Source organism: Lissotriton vulgaris, chromosome 6, assembly GCF_964263255.1.
Source record: "Lissotriton vulgaris chromosome 6, aLisVul1.2, whole genome shotgun sequence".
NCBI classification, from domain to species: domain Eukaryota; kingdom Metazoa; phylum Chordata; class Amphibia; order Caudata; family Salamandridae; genus Lissotriton; species Lissotriton vulgaris.
In genome coordinates, this window is record NC_141694.1 from 1,162,080,735 (window position 1) to 1,162,105,476 (window position 24,742).

General features: G+C 41.5%; 1 protein-coding gene across 1 annotated transcript in view; it reads right to left on the reverse strand.

The window, feature by feature from the left end:
• The window catches only part of PLG (plasminogen), a 330,074-nt gene that overhangs the window by 130,169 nt on the left and 175,163 nt on the right, over nucleotides 1-24,742 (reverse strand). Inside the window, exon 9 of the mRNA XM_086927242.1 lies at nucleotides 9,799-9,926. Within this exon, the coding sequence (XP_086783368.1) occupies nucleotides 9,799-9,926 (128 nt within the window). The remainder of the gene's footprint in view (nucleotides 1-9,798; nucleotides 9,927-24,742) is intronic.

Below are 24,742 nucleotides of genomic sequence, written 5' to 3' on the forward strand. Positions count from 1 at the left end.
ACAAGTCACTCAATAATCAAGGTCCCCACTTTCTCAAACAGAATCTTCTCCATCATGTCCCAACCCGATCTCTTCGTTCCTCTATTCAGAACCTCTTGGCTGTGCCTCGCACTAGAACAGTCACCTGGGGCGACAGGCGTTTCCTGGTTGCCGCCCCTAGACTCTGGAACACCCTTCCTGCACATATCCGAGCAAGTCCCTCCCTGTTCACATTCCGCAAACAGCTAAAGACGTGGTTATTTGACCAATAGTCTTGTATATCTTCTTTACCCCAGTTGCTGATCCATCCCTTAATTAGCGCCGAGACGCCCACGGGTATTCGCCGCGCTCTACAAATGTCAATAAATAAATAAATAAATAAATACCCATAATATAAAATACCCTTCCAGTGTATAAGCATGAACTTGGTAGGGCCTTTGCGACCTTTAGGAAGAGAACAGTGCCATAGGCTATTGATTAAAGATTTCAACACACACTAACTTGAGGCGTTCTATTAATAGGGACAGCAGCTGTTCACATCATCGATGTATTGATTACATTATTCTCTTGAGTAGGGCTATGGAATAATATACTTATAGATAAAGGGACCAGCATTGTGTCTTAGATGTACAAGATCATGAATATCCATCATGTTGGAACATCTGTTTACCATCCAAAGATGAATTTGTGGAAAAATGCAATAAAACAAATGTTAACAAACTCTGTTTTGTGAGTCAGTAACATATTACCGACTCGCGAAATAGGGTGTGCGAGGTAGGGTGTGCGAGTTGCTATTAGGAAGGGGCATACCAAGGGCGTCCCTTCATAATAGCGAGTCACAAGGGCATGTACAATTGTTTTGCGACCGGAATGGGGTCCCACAACAATCGCAAATTAACACCAATATCAAGTATGTGGTAAGCCTGTCGCAAATGGGAAAAGTTCCCCAGGGGTCCCCTTACCCTTTGGGACTGTCAGCGAAAAAAAATGTAAGAGTAGGTAGTGGTCCTATGGGCCACTGCCTAATTTTAACAAAAATGAAACAGTTCATGGGAGATATAAACATAGTGAAAATACCAAGTCACTTCTTTGTTTGCTTTTGCAGTCTTACCAACCGTCAGAAGATAGTATTTTTCAATGCAATCATTAGTATTCCTCTAGATTTATCATGTTTACTGGAAGAGATAGGTTTTCTACCTACACAGTGTACTCTTTGAAGTTCAGATGCACTGGAGCTAACAGTTCTTTAGAACAGGTGTTACTTAAAATAATAAAATAACACCTCTTCTTCAACTATTTCATGTAAACCACAGAGCTTCTGATTATTCCATGTTTTCCTACTTACAAGGTCTCACGTATTCCTTTTAAGCAAAGAAAGCTCAATTTCTAATCTGTCATGCTTAGGTGACAAGATCTGAACTTCATTTATACAGTGCTTGACAACAGAAAGCCTCCTTTTCATTTCCATTCATCCGATAATCAATGTGTTGCATTTTCATTTTCATGGCATTGATGAAAGATTGTACATTTCTAACCGTGTTTAATATTTTGTCCATTATGAGGTTTGGAGATGATTGTATTGGAGAATGAGCATCATTCTTAATCTTTTTTGGCTTGACTCCATTTGAACTAGAGATCCCTTTAACCACATAATGTTTTTTAATTCCATATTATTAAACACTATCTAGAGTTCTAGACCAACACATAGAATAAGAGAAGAAAACGTTAGGCAGACTTAGCATTAAATGTGGTGTCATCTGAGGGTATAGGTATAGATAATATCATCTGACATACATACATCTTAAATATCGTCTACAAAAATATTACTCGAGTCGAGTTAATAACAGAAAATCTACACTAAAGGACAATATTTTTGTAAACACTAATTAGGGCACTTTAATTATGTCTGATGAAATGTTTTGATGATATTGTGACATACAACTGTTAAATGGACTTCATCAGGTAATCAATTACATCTGTTTCACAGCCAGGATGTAAAAGCCTTCCATGATGTCAATCAATGTCAATAATTAGAAATAAAGTTACGGAGCTCCAAGGTAATGATAGTACTATTAGCAAATGGAAAGTGTTTGCAAAAGTAAGCTTGTTAACCAGAGCATTGTTTGTGAGTTCTTTGGAAGGGTTTGTGTTGATGACTTCACTTATTAAAAAGAGATAAACGTGTTATTTGAACAGGCTATGAATGAACTATCATAATGGCAAGAAAATATTCACTTAACACTTTTGGAGTAATTCTGACAATCACTCGGAATCATAAAGAAATAGACAAAAAACAAAATGAGCAACACAGCATTACTTGATACGATTAGCATCAGGACTCAGACAAAAAAACATGCAGGAGAGGAGAAGAAGCACACTGGCCAGAACTTCCATTGCTGACTGTTGAGGACTGAGTAATGGAAAAGAAGACTAGACATCTAACCAGCTGGGAGTAACTCATGTCCAGGTTAGGCATTCACTTCTGAGTTTAACATAGCAGTGCAAGTATTTAAACTCTTCCTCCTGCTAGCAAGGTGCTTGGGAATGATTCATGTAGTTTTAGAGCCTTGCTGGTTGACACCCAGTGCTTCACTCGGCTCACCGTTCCCTCCACTTTCCACTTTGGTATTTTCCTTCCTTTGGTTTCCTAGGTTAGTGTAATTAGAGACTTTGCATATCTCTTTCTTTGTGTATGACTGTGTACCATACTGTTACAACAACTTTCTACCTTTCAGCTCCTTCTTGGGGTTCTCCACCTGTTCCCGGTTGATGCATGGGCATAATAAATATTATCTGCCTTTAAGTATGATAGGTGCTTTAAATCGTCATTTATTTAAACTGTCCTGTTATTTAACAATATCTCTAGTTATCTTTATTCTCCCTGATTGAAGACCCTCTGTTCCTAAAGACCTTTGGAAGGAACCAGATCATGTCTACCACTGAGTTCTGTGACTCTTCCCCTCTCTCTTTTCTCATTTTTCCACTTTCTTCTTACACAGAGCAATTTCAGTAATAGCCGGTTTAAGATCAGGTGGGAGGATTTGAACTCTGAGCAAATCTATCTACTTTGGCCAAACTTAACAGGTAAATTGAGATAATCAGCCGAAAATATAAGCAGAGATGAAGGATATGCTTAGATATGGCTCACAATAGGGGAAGAGTAATAAGTCTAATATGGTAATATAAAGTGCTGCTCAAGTATGATTGTTGGAAGGTCCAAGTCATGAAAAAACAGATGCTTGTGAAGGATATTACTTTTATAAAGTTAAACATTTTATTAGATTTGAAAACAGTAAGTACAATTATTTTTAAATCAAATAATTTTGTAAATAAGTTTAATACGTTTATTTTAAATATAAAATTAAACAAATAAATGCTACTTCATTAACTGAATTCTGAATTCAATCCTCAAATAATTTTAAAATATTGTTTTAAATTATAAATATATTTCTGAAATTTATATTAAAAAATATGTTTTCAAATAAAGTTAAAATAATACTATGGAGTAAGAATTATTAAACATAATACATAGAAATAATTCAAAGTAATGTAATTACATTTTATTAAAATATATTGCTACAATAATGTTTACATTAAAAACATTTCCAAATATTTTATAATTAAATAATACATATGTTTTATTATATATATATATATATATATATATATATATATATATATATATATATATATATATATATATATATATATATATATATATATATATCATAACATGAAATTATATTTATTTATATTTTAACTAATTTAAGTGAACATTCTTTCCTATGAGGTTTTATTTTAAGTCTCTTCCATCTTTATTTTCTATTGGAGGGTGTTGAAGTATCATTTCTTTTGGGCCATGTGTGGTTCTGAACCTACTACGGGCTTTTGGCAGTAGTAAATTACAAATGTAAATTTGGCTTCACACCTGTTTTGCTGATGGAGACTACACTTTTGAGTAACTTTAAATGCAGTTTTTTGTGAGGAGCCAATAGTAGTAAACGTACTCAAAAGTTTAAGCATAAAGTTGCAAGTGTATCTTACTCACAAGTGTACCTTTCCTTTGCAAATAGTCCTGGTTATATTGAAATAAATTGAAAGCTTGAAAGTTCAATTATTTTGGCTAAATACACCCTTCCATCTAATGTGTTAATTTTGGAGGTATGTGAGCTCTGTAATTGTGTATGATTACTAAATGTTTTAATGAATGAATGTGACACTGGGTTTCTAGGGAGGACCGAAGTGGAGAGTGCAATTAGTGTTATTGGGGAATGACAAGCCACAGACACATTCTCTACTATCAGAAACATGGAGGGCTCACATAGATAACACCTGTTGGCCTTGTTGCACATTCTAAAGTGCCATAAACTTTCTTATGTCAAAACCTTTCCCATCCCCCTCCAACAAACAATGGCCACCCTCCAGGGATCAAACAACCCCCAACTCTTAACTTGAAACTTCTTCTGTGAATATAAACTCTTTCTGAGCATTCCTCCAGTGTTTATCGTTTTCTTATTCATGTTTTACTCACTGAATTCTTGACTACCTGTTCTCACTAGGACCAAAGTTACTTCCTGCTTCACACTTTGATTTGCTTTCTCAACTCCAGTTTTTGCTCTTAACTTTCACAACTATCCCAATGGGCTTAGCCTAAGTTGTCTCTTTCCTCACTAAAAAACATCCTCCCCTGAAGTGTTCTTTCTGTCCCCTTTTCATAAACTCATTGCCTGCCCATCCAATCTTCCAACACCACCATCATCTTTACTGCGATACATCCTGCTCCCTAACAATGATTGGTTTATCACATTGCAAAAGCACTCGGCATTTGTACACTATGTCCACATGTTGTACAGCCCTAATATCCTTTGTCTTCACAATAGAATGGCTGCATATCCACAGCCTTCTTCTCTTCCACTTACCCAACCCTGATGTCAAAAGGTCATTAGACCTTATAGCACTCATGACTTCAGACCAGACACTTACCACACGCACTTTTATCACCATCTGCCTATTCCTTCAGCCTGATGTCTACCCAGTCCACATTGTAAACCACAATTGCTGCACACATTATGAAGAAATGGGCCAGCCCAAATTGTAATCCTCAGTTTTTGCACCTATTCTGAACAAATGGGTGCTGAAAGTGGCTAGCAGCCAGACATCCTTGGCCAAGCACTTCCTCAACTCATCTCACACTTGACTGTATTAAAGTGCTCCACATTTCAATGCCTGAACTTTCTCCTAATATGGAAATCTTAACGAGAATATTCCCCTATTCTCCAAAATAATAAAAGTTACACGAACCACCACTCATACTTTATTGGTCTTGCCCTTTCATATTCATGAATGCATTTAGCCTCTTTTTGAATCACCTCATGCTCCTTCAAGCCATCCTATTTACCTCCATAATTCTCGAAGGATTAAAATATATTATTGTAAAATGGATCGGTATATTCCATATTCTCAGGCGCATCTGCACACTATTTTCCTTGGGCCAAAATTTACCTCAGATGTTAACGTGATAGGTTTTCTCTTCTCACTATTTGTATCATTCTCTCTTGTATTCCTTTCAGATTGTGCCTCACAAATTCACCCCCAGTTGGCTCATATCGTCAGAGCATCACTCATTCACCCTTGGTGCAACTCTAGACACAGGTCCGCTTTATGCAAATCAGTACTGACCCTGCTTCTCAAAAGAGCAGTCCACCCCGAACTGCCAAATGAGGGCCCCTCCGGAAGAGAACCCAAGCAACCCCAGACTGGTTTTGGACTGGTTAGGCTTAGTCAGTGAGGAATAGCTAGGATCTGGGCACACGTGGTGTAAAGTCAAATCCAGAAATGGTGATGGACCTTTGTCTAGAGTGGCGGAGAGGCCGAAACATGGGTTTGAATGCTAACCTGAACAACTGCCAGTGTTTAGACATTTTTACAAGCATTCCTTCCAAACAATTCTGTGTGTATTAGGGTTGAAAAGTGATGGACTGAAATGTGGTCTGAGCTATCGCCAGAGACTGAGAATAATTAATGTAGTCCATTCATCACCTTGTAGTTTGTTGAATGTTTCAAATATGGCATATGAAACCTGAACAATCCGTTGACATTTTCCTGTTCAAAACAGTGTTGTGCTGAAGTTAACCAGTGGGAAAGACTTTATGTAGGAATTGCCCATTTAATCTCCCACCCCGCATTCTCAAACCATTGTAATGGCAGCAATGATATTTGAATGAGACTAAATTGCTTGCTTTGGTCAATGTAATTGTAAACTGAACTACCTTCTGGCCAAAAAGATGATGGTCTAATCTGAATTAATCTCATGTCTTTTTGATACAACCCCAGTGGAGAAAATATGAGACATGTGAAACTGGGAGACAGGAAGTGTCTCTTGCTCACTGTAAACACTTTAAAAAGACATCTAAGAACTTCTGTAAATACTTTTCTCAATAACTTGGCATTGATCTTGTCTAGGTAGCTTTAGAACAAGAAATCTATTGATTTAATCTTAATTTGTGTACTGACCCTTGCCCAATACCACTCTGCTTTTTCCTCAGCCCTTGAAACCTACTCCAGATCTTTGCAAATGAAAGCCTTTTATCAATTGATGTTTAATGCTGCATTTCAAATCTCTTCTCATACCTGAACGTCTGTAGCACAAGTGATATAATACCACCCAGTTGCAATGAAATAAATTTGTACTTGTAAAGCGCACTTAGACCCCAACTGGGTTTTCCTGGCGCTGTACGCATACCGCTGTGGAACCCTGCCTGGCTTTTCCCTGTGAAATGTCCACTTCTGGACACCCCCAAGGTGAAGCCAGGCATCCCAGCGCTGTTGGGGCCGTTGTGGAGATCAAGCAAGCTATTGCCCAGAGTTGCAGAGTGGGACCCATGATTAAAATAGGCACTGAGGCGAGAATTGTCAGGTCCGAGGAAATTGAGCCCAAGACTCGCAGAGGCAGGAATTGAACTCTGGTCCCGGGCCAGACCTCTGCATCAGGGTCTGCCGCTCTAACCATTGAAAAAAACAATACAGGGTCCTGGCTGTGTCCAGTAAGGCTAAGCCAAATACAACTGAAAAAACAAAACAATGGCCAATACTGGAGTTGTTTCAAACTAATCTAGTAATGACCTTTATGAATCAAGCATAACGGTCCGTTTTGCGTCACTAGTTACATTTTTATTTTCTTCACTAGTTGAGCATTGCAATTTTAAATCATGTCAAAGATACTATATGCATGTACAAACAATTATAAAGTTAGACATATCAAACCGGCAATTTTATACATATTTACAATTTATACACATCCTACCAACAACATTCATACTTCACTCACACAACTATACATAAACAAAACAATGAGGCCCTTTGTCAACAAAAGTCTTAAGTGATGGAGCCTATAAATGGTATTATTTTCTTGGTTCAATCTATTTACAACTATATATATTGAACACTAATTCCTATTTTAAAGACAAACATGGAACTTGTAAATATTCGAGGTTGACAAAGAGTCCAGTCAAGTCAGTTCAGGTCGACACGTTTCAAACCCCTGATGGCGGGGTTCTCATCAGGACCAACATTTTCTTGTAAATACGAACAGTAGCCCAGTTCGTTTTGGGTGGAAAAATTTCAATATCCGTGGTCACACTATATAGTCGATAGAGGCAAAATACCGGGCTCTGTGGGGCTGCAAAATTGTAAGCCCGTGTGTTTTCTTATTTGGCTGCGTGTGAATTAAACCTTCATTACGATCGCCGGTCGCCTCTAACAGTGTTTCAGCAAATGAACACCATTGAGCCACACTTCTCCACAAATCCAAGAATGCCTCCACCATTTCCAACTTTGCACATCCTATTGCCTCTGTGGTTGGGATGCCCTAGAAAAGGCACTCAAGTTAGCCTAAATCCCCCTGTCATCTACACTGATGATGGGAGTCATCAATTTGAGCCAAAGCTCGTTGTCGTTCTAACCCAATGAATTCTTCATTATACAGGAGTCATGCTAATCCTTCAAAAGTGACTCAGCCCATCATAGTGATACTAGGATTTTACAATATTGTGCTACTGCAAGCTGGTAAGGTTACCCGCAAACATGGTTGAATCTCTCAGACCTCTCCTCAGCTTTCACGCCTTCCTTTTATTGTTGCTTTGTAGAAGAATTTGAAGATGTCAACATATTCACTCACCCAAATTTTCTTTGGTCTACGCTTCCCACCAACCCCAACTTTCTCAGGTTCTGAGTGAGTCCCTCACGCATTTGAACATTTATGCCTATTCTGACCAGGGTCCCTTCATTCAGTGGGCCGTCCTATCAAGACCTGCCTTGTGTGCCTTATTGGTGTTGCTGTTGTTCTTAGCAGTCTCTTGGAGGCCTGTCGCCGGCCATTCTCCTCATGATAATGTTCCATTGTTCATCATTTGAACTCTCCTGCTTTAGGTGGTGCCGCCTCCTGGAATTACTACCTTGAATACCATGGTTTTTTCCACTGTGTAGAACTCACTACCAATCCCGAACATTGCAGCTCTCCATCTTCCAAACTTTTCCCATCAGTGGAATTATCCCCTTACTCCTCGATATGATCATTGCCAACAATCACACAGCCCAACAGTTGTCCCATAGCCTTCCTGAGAGTGCTGGTCCCGAAGATCTGTGGTAGGTTTGTGACATGTTCTGTGACCCTCAGACAGATATTTCGCTTCATTTATTAGTTCAATCACCCTACTCTCCTCTGATAAGCAACAGCTGATAACATAGCTCAGCAGGTGAGCTAACATATGGTTATTGCAACTCATTCAGCTATAGTTGGCCAGAATTGTGGCTTTACCAATGCTTGTTTCTAAATGTGCTGAGGGTATCTTACATCCTCTGTGCAATAGATATTGCCTAAAATCGTACCCGTAAATACTGCATGACATCTATTGGGACCTGTCTCCTGGCAAGGCTTGTGAGAATCTATTGATGATTGTGTGCTCTCTTGCATTGCAGATTGCTACTAAGGTGATAATCTCCTTCCTCTAGAGGGCACCCAAGTGTAAAGACTGTGGGGCATGCCTTTCTCTGTTTTGGTCACTCTATGATTGGAATGGTTTACCACTCTCTCTTCGTCAAACTTTAATCATGCTCTATTTCATGAATCTCTTAAAACCGTCTGTTCTGTTATTTCGGAAGTAGGGTTTATTCTTACCTCGTGGCCTCCCTTTTCTCCCCTCTTTCTGGCTTCCTTTCCTTCAGTTATAACACCATGGCACTTTATGTTGACTGAGAGCTACATATAAAATCACATTATTTTATTTTCATCTTGACTGCATACAGTGATAAATAGGTACCACTAGAAAAACTGAATTCAGTGTTCTCACAATTATTGATCAGAAAATCATGTATGAAGCCATCATTATAAGAAAAAGGTACTAAAACTAAGACTGTGAGGCACAAAAGTGCCACTTCATGAGCTATATTTTCTAATGAATTATGTTGCTATCACACTGTTATCTTATCTGCACAATGTCCCTTTGATATTCGTTGGCACCATGTTGCTTGGGATCCATGTCCGTGTCTAGTAGCACTTTGCTTCATCCTTTGCGTTATTAATATTTGAGGGGTGCCACCTGAACTCTCCCTCCCCTATACCTAAAATCCCCCTTTTGAACATTAGTAGTAAAATTAAACAGTATGAAAACAAAAGGAAAATATCTTAAAATATTAAGTGACATCATGTGCACCTGTTGCCTTACATAAATATGTGCAGCACACTTGTGCATAGCACACACTTAACTATCATGTGATTACATATTGGATGCTGCAGTGATTCACTCTGGAACATTCATTTACCCTCTGTCGGTGGCGACTCCTCACAGCTGGGGATCTTGCAGTACTCCCATCGTGTAGCCGCATCAGTTGTGTAACACCAGGGCCTTGTCTCCCCATCCGGGTTCCTACAATAATTATTGTCTAGGCTCCTGAAATAGAGGCACTTTTGGTTAGAAACTTTCAACAATCACTTTTAATCAATCGTTTCAGTGGGTACAGAATACAGGACCGCTCTCTGCTTCGGAGTTTATCATTTAAAATGATTGCAGGTATTATGACATGGACATGAATTGAGGTACATATTTAATTTGCCGATAAGGAGTTTGCCATGAGAAGAATAGCCCGTGCTCCTGTGCAACCACTATCTCCATAGGTGAACTTCCCACAGGCCACAGTGATTGCAAAATCCTTATCCCCTTCTTGACGAGGAAGGGGTAAGAGTGGTGTTGAAACCATTTCTAGAGACATGGCTGCATACAGTGATCAACGACCTTCCTGCTAGCCGAACGCATCACAAAATCAGCCAGGATGCAAGGCAGCCTCTCTCCTAAACACGAGGCTGGCATGTGGAGAATGTACAGCATCTCCTAGCCTCATGATGACAAGACACAAAGTCCCTTGCTTCAGTCTCAAGAATTCAAAAGATTTTCCATAATTATACAAATATTCTTAACACATTAGTACATGCTGGCACAGGAGTGGTGAATATTTGAAATTCCTGGCAACTGTGGGACAGTGGACCACACTCTTATTAGCATATTTAATTGAATTTAATTGTGAGTCCCTAGTAAACTCGTAATACATGCACCCGGAGCCTGTAAGTTCAGTGCTAGAAGTGGGCCTGCATCACATATTGTGTCATCCTTTTAAGCAGACCATTAAACATGTGTCGTGCCTGTCATTACAGCCCATGTGCAGTTTTGAACTGCTATTTTGACCTGGCAAAGTAACCCTTTAGCCAGGCCCAAACCTTCTTTTTTAACACATATACACACCTCTAGTGAAGGTCTTTGACAGCCGGCAGGATGCATTGCATTTAAAATGTAGGACATGTAATTTTAAGTTTTACATATCCGGCAAGTGAAAGACTGTTAATTTTCTTTTTTTACTACTGCAAACTCTACCTCTTATTGGAAAAAATGTGAGTTTTGTTATTGCATTTAATATGGCATAACTTCAAAACTGGAACAGGAAACCAGTTCATGTTTGGTGTCTTTGGAATTGTAATGAAACATTCTTTCTTATGGCAATGTTGACTTTTAAATTACAATTTTGAAAATGCCATCTAGTGCCTGTAGCATGTCTCTGGGTCACATACCTGGATTTAGCTTTGTGTATTCCTCCCTGACAGCTACACACAATCTTAGGTGTGCCTGTATGGGTCATCACTGGCGGGATGGAAGGAGGGAGCTGGGCACATCTACTTACATTTGAATAGGAGGTGTCCGGCCTCTAAATAAAGGGCTGCCTACCCCCTGTGGAGCCCGAGCCGGGGCAGGCAGGAAACCTTTGCACTTCTTTTTTTTTTTTTTTAACAATTTTTATTTGCATTTCAGTTTTATAAACATCATTACCCCCCCACCCCCCCCCCCCCACCCCGGCAGAACAGTTAACGAAATCTTACATTTTGTTGATTATAACAGAAATGAAGAGAGGTAAACACAATTGTTCAATGAAAGGGAGAAAAAAATAAATAAATAAATAAATAAATTAAAAAAAAAAAATATATATATATATATATATATATATAGAAAGAGAGACAATTTGATATAAGAACTAAGCGATTCAAGCATTTCATTCCTCATGCATCCAATCAAGCAAAGGTGCCCATATCATCATGCCTTTATGCCGCTTTATCCTCCCTTTGTTTCTGTAAATTGCAACTTCTAGGTTGCAGGTTGCAAGAAGCCTGGTTCTCCATTCTACAAATGATGGTGCTAATGGATCTATCCAGGCTGACGCGTTGCACAGTCTGAAAACAGCCATGGCAACAAATATAAGCCCATGCATTGAAAGTGGTCGTGGAATATTGGACGTACCTAATAGAATTTCTTCAGCTGATATGTTTATACGGCAATGTGCGAGATTGGAAAGAAAGTCAGAGATTGTCGATATAGTATTCCCTAATATAGGGCAGGTAGCAAACATGTGAATTGAATCCGCGGATGGCATGGAACACCTCGGGCAGTATGTCCTAGTTCCATTCCCCCATTTTGCCAATTTGTCTGGGGTATAATATAGTGAAAAGTATGTTTTATAAAATTGCGCTTGGAGTTTCATAGACATTAAGGTTGATATTGACATCTCCAAGGCTTCCAAGGAGGTTCGAGGAGAGATGCCAAGTCTACTCTGCCATGCCTTCGTATGTTTCTCCATACCGTCTGACATAAGTAAATTAAGCCCTTCATATATCTCCCCGATTTTAGGGGTTTTTATAGATAGTAATTTGTCCATAGTTCGCCACGGTTGAAATTTAATACGGCCTCTCCCTTTCTTTAAAATAAAATCCCGCACTTGGAGGTATTTGAAGAAATCTCTATTAGGTAGTTTGAATTCGGTTTTTAGTTCCTCAAACGACTTTATACCATTCACAGAAAAAAAGCACCCGAGTTGTTTTATCCCCAATTCAGCCCATCTATTTGATACTAAATCTTGAAATATTTCGGGGAGATCCGAATTTTGTAATGTAGGAGTATAGAAAGAGAACCGACCTAAACCAACTAGTTTTTTAACATTCCGCCATATTTTGATAGTGCTAGAAATAGTCTTGAATTTAACCTTTTTAAAGTAATCATAGTTTGAATGGCGCCATAAGCAACCTGCACAGCCATCTCCCAGAATAAGTTCTTGTGGGTTTGGGATATTATGGACGTCTATATTTTCTTTGAAAAGATATGCACTGTATCTCAATACTGTTGCCCAATGATTTAGTTTAAAGTTTGGTAGTGCCCAACCCCCCCAATCTCTAGGTAATGTAACCCACCTAAGTGCTCTTCATGGCTTGTGATATCCCCATATGAAACGTGAAAACAAATTATCTATATTCTTAAAAACTGTTTGGGAGAATTCTAAGTTAATTGTACGAAAGAAATAGAGAAACTTTGGGTAAAATAGCATTTTGACGACATTTACTCTCCCCCCAATAGTGAGCTGTAGATTATGTAGGCGCAGTAGTTCCTTCTTGGTACAACTTATGAGGGGGTTAAGATTATCGTCAACTATGTTTGTGATATTGGCATCAATACTCACGCCTAGATAGATTGCTTTATTAATTATTCGAGGATCTTCCATCGTAATTTTATTATTTATAATGATCTGGGTTTTACTACGATTTAATTTATAACCCGAAACTATACCAAAAGCATGGGCTTCTCGTTCTATCCATTTAATGGCGTTATTCGGATCACCAGTGATAATAGCTATATCGTCGGCATATGCCAAACATTTGGTTTCTATATTGCGCACTTGAATTGAGGGAATTAAATTATTATTTTCCAAATTGTGAATAAAAACATCAATATAGATAGCAAAAGGAGGGGTGAACAGGGGCAACTCTGTCTTGTACCCCGCGTAATGGCGAACCAATCAGATAAAGCCCCATTGATTAAAACTTGAGCACTTGGGTTTACATAGAGTTGTTGGACTGCAGTTAAATATTGTCCGCCTATCCCACAGTTTGACAGGGCCGCCCACAGGAACTTCCAGGAGACCCTATCAAACGCTTTCTCTGCGTCGAGCAGTATAAGGGCCATAGGGTCTCCTGTCACCCCCGTATAATCAAAAAGGGAAATAACCCTTTGTATATGATCTATCGTGGACCTTCCTGGAACAAGCCATGTTGTCTTGCTGAAACAATATTGTGAATTATGGGTGCCATTCGATCTGCCAGTATTTTTGAATATATTTTAGAGTCCCCGTTAATCAGTGTGATAGGTCAATATGAGCCCAATTCTTTCACATCCTTATTTTTTTGGGGAAATACTATTATCTTGGCAGTGGACCACGATCTTGGCGGGTTCCCCCCGGAAAAGATAGTTTGGAAAAGGGGAGTTATGATATTCTCAAGCTGAGGGGCGAATGTAAGGTAAAAATCAGTTGGAATCCCGTCCATGCCTGCTGCCTTTCCGTTAGCCAGGCCCTTGATTGCTAAAAGTATTTCTGCAGAAGTGATTGTACAATCTAAAATCTCCAGATCAGTAGTTTCCAAGTGTGGCGGGGTAAATGATTCCAAGTATATATTGGGATCACCACATTCGGTATTATCCTCATGATAGAGGTTCTTATAGAACCTTTGAAAGGATGTTCTTATTTCAGATGGATCTGATCTTAGGCCCAAATCCGGGACCCTAATTTCTTTGATTAAAGCAAAAGATATTTCTTCGCGGGTTCTTACAGCTAATTGGTGGCCCATTTTTTCCCCTAGCTCGTATATTTTAGCCTTGTTGACCTTAGCTTTAATAGCTGCTCTATCAAGTAATATTGATGAGATCTTATTCTTAGCAATAGCCACTTTGCATTCTGCATTAATAATTGGATTACCTTCCTGTATCGTTTTAATAAGTCCTTCTTCTGCTTTACACAGATCTTCTTCTAGAGAGGCCATTTTTATTTTTTCGGTTTTATTGTGGTGAAAGGAAAATTTCAACGTTTCGCCCCGAATCCCGGCTTTCAGAGTATCCCAAACAATGTCGATGGAGGTGGACCCGATATTATCTGATAAGAAAGCGGGGATTCATGTTCTCATATGTAACTTATATGCTTTATTATATAGCAAAGCTCTTTCGAAAGTCCATATATTACTGTTACATTTTTCAGGGCCCTTCATTAGGTTAAGCTTAACCGGGTTGTGATCTGACAAAATTCTAGGCAATTTATTGATTTGACATGCAGAGCGTAAGTTATTCGAAAGAAGCAGATAGTCTAGTCTAACATGTTTGGAGTGTGGAGAGGAATAATAGGTATAGCCAGGATCGTCCTGGTGATCCATGGCCCAGCCGTCTAGAAGGCCGTGTTGTAAACATAGATCTCTAAGAGCACAAAAAACCTTTGGTTTCCTGCCTTGATAAATAAACCCAGGATCAGTGGACCAATAACAGGGTAAATGAATATTAAAATCTCCACAGAGAATCAAAGGGATAGGCCAATTAAATAACTCATTGGACACCCTAATCAGTGCCTCCGGGCCGTCAATAATATCCCCATATATTGTACATAACGTGAATTTACCTGCATCGTTATTAAAATGGCACTCTGTAATTGCAAATCTCCCTAGAGTATCAGTTTTGGACCGGGACAATTGTAGCCACCCACCCTTTGCTAAGATAGCGACCCCCTGGTGCGTGTCCCCTGTGATGTAGCTGCTATAAGTCGATATCCTAGAGATTTCAAAAGATATTGTTGCGACCCTTCAATATGTGTCTCTTGGAGACACACGATGCTCGACCCCGAGATTCTTAGGCTCTATGCGTTTTTTTGTCTTTTTTTATATCGTTGAGGCCACATATGTTCATTGACAATATATTGATCCTAGACATTAGAGTTTTTATCAAAAACTTTGAAAAAGAAACTGTAAAGATGTGTCCAAAGCAGTTTGTAGGATGAAATAAGCTTTACTTAAATAAGCATACATAGGATGACCTCCAGCTCCTTCACCAACCTCTTTTTACTGAGCTGCACTTCACAACATAGCATTCTGAGCACCTAGCAACTCGCTCAGTGTTCCATTAAGCATAGATCCCAACAGAAACCCTCTGCTTTTTTAAGTTTTTCTATTTTGCTAAGGTTAATATGTTCTCCATGTCCCTTATGGGTATTTTTCTCTTTTGTTTTTCTCTCTCTTCCCACTCTCTTCTTCCCTTTTTTACCCTCTTTTCTCTCCTTCCTCCCTCTCTTTCCCTCATCCTGTTCTGCCCCCCCCTACCTAGCTGTCCCTGCTCACTCAGCCCCCCCCTTCCTACCCGGAGTTCCCCCGCCCCCCACCCCCTTTCCATCCAATGAGGCACCCCGGGTGCGTTGATACCCGGGTGTGGGTGTCCATATGAACCGCCCGCGTTAGCGCCCTCCCCGTCCTAGCCCTGTGTATCTAAAATATGATAGTTAAACTTTTAAGTGGTTAAGTGATTAACAGATTCAACGATTCTTAAATTTATCAACCCCGTGCACAGTTTCTCCCCCAAATGAACTTATCTAAGAATCACAATACTCATTATGCGTTATCAGTCTATATTTGTACTTGTGCTGGTTTTTCCGGACTTCCTTGCCCCAGCTTCTGTTATTTCTCTCAGGTAATCTTGGGCTTGAACCTCACTAGTGAAGCTTCTCGATATTCCGTTATATTTAATTTTCAGTCTCGCAGGGTTCTGGAGATAGACAGTAGCTCCAAGTTTTTCAAAGGGCTTAAACAATTGACGCATCCTCCATCTACGTTCGACAGTTGGATGCGCAAAATGCGGTCTTACTAAAAATTTAAATCCTTTGTGTTCCCGCTGACTAGTTGGTCTAGCAAGATCATAAATGGCTTCTCTGAGAAGAAAGTTCCCAAAATTGATTAACATAGCCCTTGGATATTGCGGTGTCTTCTGGGAATATTTGGGTAGCGTCAAGGGAAAACGATGGGCCCGTTGTACCTCTTTGTCCATATCCCAAGCCTCAAGTACTGGAAATGCAGTTTTTAGGAGGCCAATCATAGATCCTCTTGCATCATTTCCCTCAAAACCTTCCGGAATTCCGAGAAATCTTAAATTGTTCCTTCTGGACCTATTTTCCTGGTCCTCCACTTTTTGGTCTGCTTAATTCAGACACTCTGTTCATCACCACCCCCTTTTCTGAATCTAAGCGTGGAAGGGTATACTCAGATGTGAGTCCCTTGCTCATTGCACCATCAGGATTCAAGCAAGCCAGGCCGAAGACGGCTGAAATGCCAGAAACCGGTCCCCGGAAGCTTGTTTCCTTCCCAGTATAAGAATTGGCTTGGTAGTTTGGTCTGCCCTGTTCCCATGATGCACTGGGCCAGGGTCAGACTAATTTGCATATAGCCAAGTTCTGAACTGGGATGGTGCAGTGAGCTAAAAAACGGTGATGGATCAAGCCCTGATCTTTGGACTGGGTAAGGGTGGTCTGCTTAATTCAGACACTCTGTTCATCACCACCCCCTTTTCTGAATCATCCTCTTGCATCATTTCCCTCAAAACCTTCCGGAATTCCGAGAAATCTTAAATTGTTCCTTCTGGACATATTTTCCTGGTCCTCCACTTTTAACATGAGATCCCTTATGATTCCGTCATGTTCTTTTTCGTTCTTGAAAAGTTCAGTAAGGTCTGTTTCCAAATATTCAGTACGTGTTTCTAACGAAGCCATTCTTTCAGAAATTTCTAAACATGTGTTGCCAACCTTCTTAATTGCGCCTTGTAGTTTTTCTATGGCCGCATGGTTTCCCTGGCTGTCTTTTTTAACATCAGCGTGGAAATTCTTGATGGAGCTTAAGACTTCGCTCAATGACGGTTCTGGTGAAATACGAGGACTTCCCTTCGGCTTCGACTTTATTCCCTCTGTTTCCTTCATGTTGTTGTCTACTTCAATTGGTTTTCCCGAATTTCTTTCGGATGGGCTTTTCCGTGAGTGTATTGTTTTTACTTTTTTACCACGGTGGACTGTTCCCATGGGGCACAGGGTCAGAGCTGATTTGCATATCGCCATTGTCTAACCCAGGGTAGTGTGGAGTGCAAAAAAACGATGGATTTGGGCCCAGATCTTTGGACTGGGGTGAATGTGTGACATTGATCCACATTCTGTCCATCACCTGTTTTGTTTGCAATTGCCGCCATAAGTGCGCTGGGGATGCTCAGACGTGGGTCCCAGGCACTCCACACCACTGGAGTCAAGCTAGCCGGGCTGATGAGAGGTGTTACCTCGAAACCGGTCCGGTCCTCGGATGCTTGATTCCGTTCTGGGAAGGACATGGCTTTTGTAGTTCGGACTGGACTGTTCCCATGGGGCACAGGGTCAGAGCTGATTTGCATATCGCCATTGTCTAACCCAGGGTGGTGTGGAGTGCAAAAAAACGATGGATTTGGGCCCAGATCTTTGGACTGGGGTGAATGTGTGACATTGATCCACATTCTGTCCATCACCTGTTTTGTTTGCAATTGCCGCCATAAGTGCGCTGGGGATGCTCAGACGTGGGTCCCAGGCACTCCACACCACTGGAGTCAAGCTAGCCGGGCTGATGAGAGGTGTTACCTCGAAACCGGTCCGGTCCTCGGATGCTTTATTCCGTTCTGGGAAGGACATGGCTTTTGTAGTTCGGACTGGACTGTTCCCATGGGGCACAGGGTCAGAGCTGATTTGCATATTGCCATTGTCTAACCCAGGGTGGTGTGGAGTGCAAAAAAACGATGGATTTGGGCCCAGATCTTTGGACTGGGGTGAGTGTGTGACATCGATCCACATTCTGTCCATTACCTGTTGTGTTTGCATATTCCGCCCTAAGTGCGCTGGGGATGCCCAGACGTGGGTCCCAGGCACTCCACACCACTGGAGTCAAGCTAGCCGGGCTGATGAGAGGTGTTACCTCGAAACCGGTCCGGTCCTCGGATGCTTGATTCCGTTCTGGGAAGGACATCGCTTTTGTAGTTCGGACTGGACTGTTCCCATGGGGCACAGGGTCAGAGCTGATTTGCATATCGCCATTGTCTAACCCAGGGTGGTGTGGAGTGCAAAAAAACGATGGATTTGGGCCCAGATCTTTGGACTGGGGTGAGTGTGTGACATTGATCCACATTCTGTCCATCACCTGTTGTGTTTGCATAGTAGAATAAGAGCGCATAGTTAGTGTGTACAACAGGACTATTCCTGCTTCTTGGTTTTCAAATTATTCTCAAAACTATTTTGAAGGCTTGCAGTGGCACCTAGCTGAACAAAAAATTATCAATGGTTGTTTAGGTGATAAATGAAGAAATGTTTTTTCAGCTCTTTCTAAAATGGAAAACTGAAACCTGACCTGAACCAACATGTTGTACTCTAGCCCTAGTGATTTGAGTAGGAATGTTCTGGGTCTTCTCTTCATTGCATTTCTTGTTTTCCAGTTTGGCAATATTGTCATTCCATATGTTGCACTGTCCTCCTGCGATGATGTGATTTTTTTGCAAGAATCAGATCTGATGCCAAGCAATTTGTTTTGTCCTCATGGTAGGGTCCTCATGGTAGGGTCTTGAAACAGAGATCATTATCTCAATTTGAAAAGATTTTTAAATAGAGTTGGGTGTCATCCTCCTATTTTTGACTCATGGTCGACTGGTAGGACTCTAAGAAGCTCCATTTAGAAAGTAGGATGATGGTGTGCTCTCCAAGCCACAGCTCGCTGCTCATATCTTGTGAGACCCTCTGAATGTGTTGGTAGGAGTGTAATGAGGAGAAACACAATACCGCAAAGTTATTAAATCCAATTAAAAATATCTGGATTTCAGTAGTTATTTTAGTTAATAGGTTCAAAGGCTGCTGACATGATTCAACAGAAAGAAGGGTCAACTTTGTTGCTGCATCATCTGAAGCCTGACTATCAGTCAATAAAAAGGAAGTTGACATTGATGTAATTTTGTAGTTTCAAGGCAGCTGCTTCCTCAGTTCTTTCAGATGAAGGGTAAATGTATTATTAGATGGCAGTTGGTTAAGATTATATGATTTGAGATCAGTATCTGGAGAATGTCTCTGATTTTGAGTGCACTGAGAAAGATGCTTAATGATAGAGGGGCCTTGATTACTTGATTATGGAGAGCAGTTCTGTAATCACTTCTCTGTACAGACTTTTCTTAAAGATGGAGGGCAAGTAATAGCCTTCTTGTGTGGTAGCTTTAAGAGAAATGAAAATGCCAGTGACGCCTAAATACGATAGCATTTACAAAATTTTATGGATTTTCACTTCAGATTGTTTCAAATCAGTAGTTTGTTTGACTTGGCGTGTCTTATCTGTTTGATCAATGAAGTATAGATTGATGGCATGGCACGTATCTGTTGAGAAAGATATTGCTGATCTAGCATTGGGTTCATGCAGTGTTGGTGGCTTTGAACAGGGCTACCATTCTTTTGTAGGAATCTCTGATGAAGGACTGATAGTAGACAGCCTTTGCAGTACTGATGAGGTTCCTGTCTGTGGAATGGAGAGCCTTCAGTTTCGACAGGTCTTCTGATGGGTGTTGTGCCATTTCTTTTCTTTTCTGCTTTGGTTTCAATATGAGACGTTTCAGGGGGAAAGAGATTTGGTATTGATCTTTAGGTTAGTGTTGAGCATACTGAGTAGAAAATAAACATTGGCAGTTTAGGGAGGCAAAGTTAGAGGACGTAATAGACAGTTGTAATGGGTGTGTCCATGAAGCAGGACTATTGTTATGTGGCTGGTTTAGGCTGACTGTAATAGATGGATGGTGTCTAGTAGATGAATATTGTGTTTTCAAAATGGACAGGCAAGCCTACGTAAAATAGCAGCTGATATTCGATGGTTGTCATGGTGAAGAGTACTTGGTTGAGGATGTTAACTTTGTAAATGTAAATGTATAGGCATTTATATAGCGCACTACTTACCCGTAGGGTCCCAAGGCGCTTCGACCGCTGCGAAACCCTTCCTGGCTTCCTTGAGAGATGGTCCCTTAATGGGTATCTCCAGGGTGAGACCAGGCATCCCCGGCGGTCTGGTGGGGCCGTTAGTGAAGATGAGGCAAGCTAGTGCCCAGAGTTGCCGAGTGTGATCGCTGATCAGAGTGGGCACCGAGGCGAGAGAATTATCGAGTCCGCTGACCCTGGGCCAGAAACCTGCCGCGCCGGGAATCGAACCCTGGTCCGGGGCCGTCCTCTGCTCTCGGGTCTGCCGCCTCTAACCAGTGAGCCACACTACTTCACTTTGGATTTAATGGCTTGGTGATGTGTCACTTGGTGTTTACACTATGAGTTTGAGGAGAGGTTTCTTCATACAGTTGGTGGCAGCATCTCCAGGAAGAATGTGGTCCTTGAGGAGGATGCTGTTGGACTGGGTAATGGATGATGTTATGGCAGCGGAGGGCCTGGATCACCCTCAATCTGGATTCAGGCCCAATCACAGCAACAAGTCGGCCCTCATCTCAGTGACCGATAACATCAGGATGTAACTGGATGGAGGGGGATCAACGATTCTGGTGCTGTTAGATTTAGCCGCTGCCTTCGACACGGTGTCACATGAAATACTGTTTGAGGGAGGTGGGCATAGGAGGCGCGGCTCTGTCCTGGCTGGAAAGCTTTTTTTCGGGTCGTCTACAAGGAGTCAAGTTGGGCTCCCATAATTCCATTCTAAGGGAGCTCACCAAGGGAGTGCCACAGGGCTCATGTCTAAGCCCCACGTTTTTTAACATGTATGTGGCCCCCTTGGCGGACATTGTAAGAAAATACGGGTTCACCCCGGTGTCGTATGCCGACGACACCCAACTCTTATTCCCCTTCCAGATCCTCACGCCCCCAATTCAAAAATCTTTTGCAGACGGGATGAGAGCAGTGTCAGATTGGATGGCACGAAATTGCCTCCAATGTAATGTACAAAACACAGAAGAGCAGATCAAGTCTAAGAAAGAATGTGTGCCTACAACAGTAGCCGTGTGGTACTGGTGGTGCATGCGTGAGACAAGGGTTGCCAAAACCAATGGTTGGAAGTCGAGGGAGGCTGACACGATTCCCATCAGACCACCCATGCGGTGGAGTTTGCGTCATGTGGGAAAAGTTTTGTCATGCCGTCCCACAACCGACCATATAGTGCCGGTGCAGGGATGGATGTAAAAGATATCATCATAGGCATGCATCCTAAAGTGATGGAAAACTGAGAAGAGTGCAGTGCTCAAATAATAGTGAAGATGAAATTAAAAATTTAACAGTCCGGACTCCTGGAGGCATTGCGACAGAAGTGCGGGTGTCAAAGATTAAAAAGGCACGCTGGGTAGCATGGCTACCCTCTAGCGCAGTGTGATATGGTCGACATGTTTCTGCTTAAGGGCATCTCGCCCAGCTTTCTTCAGGACCGATGACAAGAAGTCAGCTACTGCAACTACATACAAAGTATATAGATGATAAATAATAAACCTGTACTGACAAAGTTACTTTTATATCGAGGGTATGAATACTTAAGTGTCCACTGTAGGGAGAGAAATGAATCTTCTTCCTGTTAACAAACAAAAGACACTGTATCAGACAACACCAAGTTAGACACACACAACACGGCACGTACACATAGAAACCGTGCAGGCACACATACATGAAAAATATGATTTTTACATGAAATTAAAGCATATATGCTTGGTCACACCAAGGCATTTCCTCAGCGTGATACTCACCCAGCTTTGTGTGGGTGACGGCCTCACCTCACCCGGCAACCGCTCGGGAGGAAGAGGCCCCGCTCTGTAGTGTAAAAATAGAAGACTCAGTAAGTACTTAACTTTACCGTGTCTTAGCCAAATGACTTTACACTGAGACCCAACAAACGTGTGATAGTGACCCCCCTACCAAACCTACCACTGACATTGCCCAGGGCGCGTACATCTCGCATATTTAATGACACTCAAGGGATAATAGTAATTTAGCTATTTATGTGGAGTGAGACCTGTTAGTGACCATGGCCTGTTAGCAAACAGAGCGCTAAGGTGCTAGTAAATTGTTTCAACCTATGTCTATAACTGGAAAGGGTTCCCATGTATCCAGTGTAAGGTTATAAGGGAAACAAAAAGATAGACTCCCTATCCAAGCGCAGAGTCTGTGACCAGTGTGAGACTCTCTCTGAGCTCACAAAACACAATACGCTTAACAAAAGATTAAATGCTTAATAAGGTAAAAAAGCAAGGTTCTGGGCAGCCGAGCGTCTCACCTCTCCGTCGGTACCTCAGTACTGTCAGCGAGCGGAAGTGGAGGCGAGTGAAGGAAAACGCCCTCCCTCCTAAAGTAGCCTCGCTGTGTAACGCGCTGACCCTCCGTCATCCACGGGCTGCGCAGGGTCGCGCGACAATCCCGAAAAGCTGCTCTAATCGAGAGCGCATGCGCGGAGAGATGTTATGCATTACTCTCTCGCGCATGCGCATTCGTCCACACTCGTCGGACCTCCTTGTTGACATAGCGCACTAAATCACCCGCAGGCTCACAAGAATCCATCATAATGGTTCTATTCCTGTCAGGGTTGATCTAACGAACCGAAGATTTGTTTTATTCGGCATAAATCAAACTGGGGGGACATAGTCATGTGTCCATAAAGGAGACACTGCTCCTTGAACAAAAACGGCGAAATACACCACTGCGGGTTCGGCAAGTATATCAGGTTTTATATTTGTAAGGGATGTGGGATGTGAGCATACATTATAAAAATGAATTACAGTCAAATAGATTTTGACAAGGTCATCTTTCATTCACATGGAATCATGTGATGGATGTGTGTAAAGGGACCGAGATAAGAGAATTTCACTTCAGGCACCTGGGAAAAAGGACCAATAGTGTCTGGAAATAACACTATTGGTCCTATCTGACTGTAATTCATTTTTATAATGTATGCTCACATCCCACATCCCTTACAAATATAAAACCTGATATACTTGCCGAACCCGCAGTGGTGTATTTCGCCGTTTTTGTTCAAGGAGCAGTGTCTCCTTTATGGACACATGACTATGTCCCCCCAGTTTGATTTATGCCGAATACAACAAATCTTCGGTTCGTTAGATCAACCCTGACAGGAATAGAACCATTATGATGGATTCTTGTGAGCCTGCGGGTGATTTAGTGCGCTATGTCAACAAGGAGGTCCGACGAGTGTGGACGAATGCGCATGCGCGAGAGAGTAATGCATAACATCTCTCCGCGCATGCGCTCTCGATTAGAGCAGCTTTTCGGGATTGTCGCGCGACCCTGCGCAGCCCGTGGATGACGGAGGGTCAGCGCGTTACACAGCGAGGCTACTTTAGGAGGGAGGGCGTTTTCCTTCACTCGCCTCCACTTCCGCTCGCTGACAGTACTGAGGTACCGACGGAGAGGTGAGACGCTCGGCTGCCCAGAACCTTGCTTTTTTACCTTATTAAGCATTTAATCTTTTGTTAAGCGTATTGTGTTTTGTGAGCTCAGAGAGAGTCTCACACTGGTCACAGACTCTGCGCTTGGATAGGGAGTCTATCTTTTTGTTTCCCTTATAACCTTACACTGGATACATGGGAACCCTTTCCAGTTATAGACATAGGTTGAAACAATTTACTAGCACCTTAGCGCTCTGTTTGCTAACAGGCCATGGTCACTAACAGGTCTCACTCCACATAAATAGCTAAATTACTATTATCCCTTGAGTGTCATTAAATATGCGAGATGTACGCGCCCTGGGCAATGTCAGTGGTAGGTTTGGTAGGGGGGTCACTATCACACGTTTGTTGGGTCTCAGTGTAAAGTCATTTGGCTAAGACACGGTAAAGTTAAGTACTTACTGAGTCTTCTATTTTTACACTACAGAGCGGGGCCTCTTCCTCCCGAGCGGTTGCCGGGTGAGGTGAGGCCGTCACCCACACAAAGCTGGGTGAGTATCACGCTGAGGAAATGCCTTGGTGTGACCAAGCATATATGCTTTAATTTCATGTAAAAATCATATTTTTCATGTATGTGTGCCTGCACGGTTTCTATGTGTACGTGCCGTGTTGTGTGTGTCTAACTTGGTGTTGTCTGATACAGTGTCTTTTGTTTGTTAACAGGAAGAAGATTCATTTCTCTCCCTACAGTGGACACTTAAGTATTCATACCCTCGATATAAAAGTAACTTTGTCAGTACAGGTTTATTATTTATCATCTATATACTTTGTATGTAGTTGCAGTAGCTGACTTCTTGTCATCGGTCCTGAAGAAAGCTGGGCGAGATGCCCTTAAGCAGAAACATGTCGACCATATCACACTGCGCTAGAGGGTAGCCATGCTACCCAGCGTGCCTTTTTAATCTTTG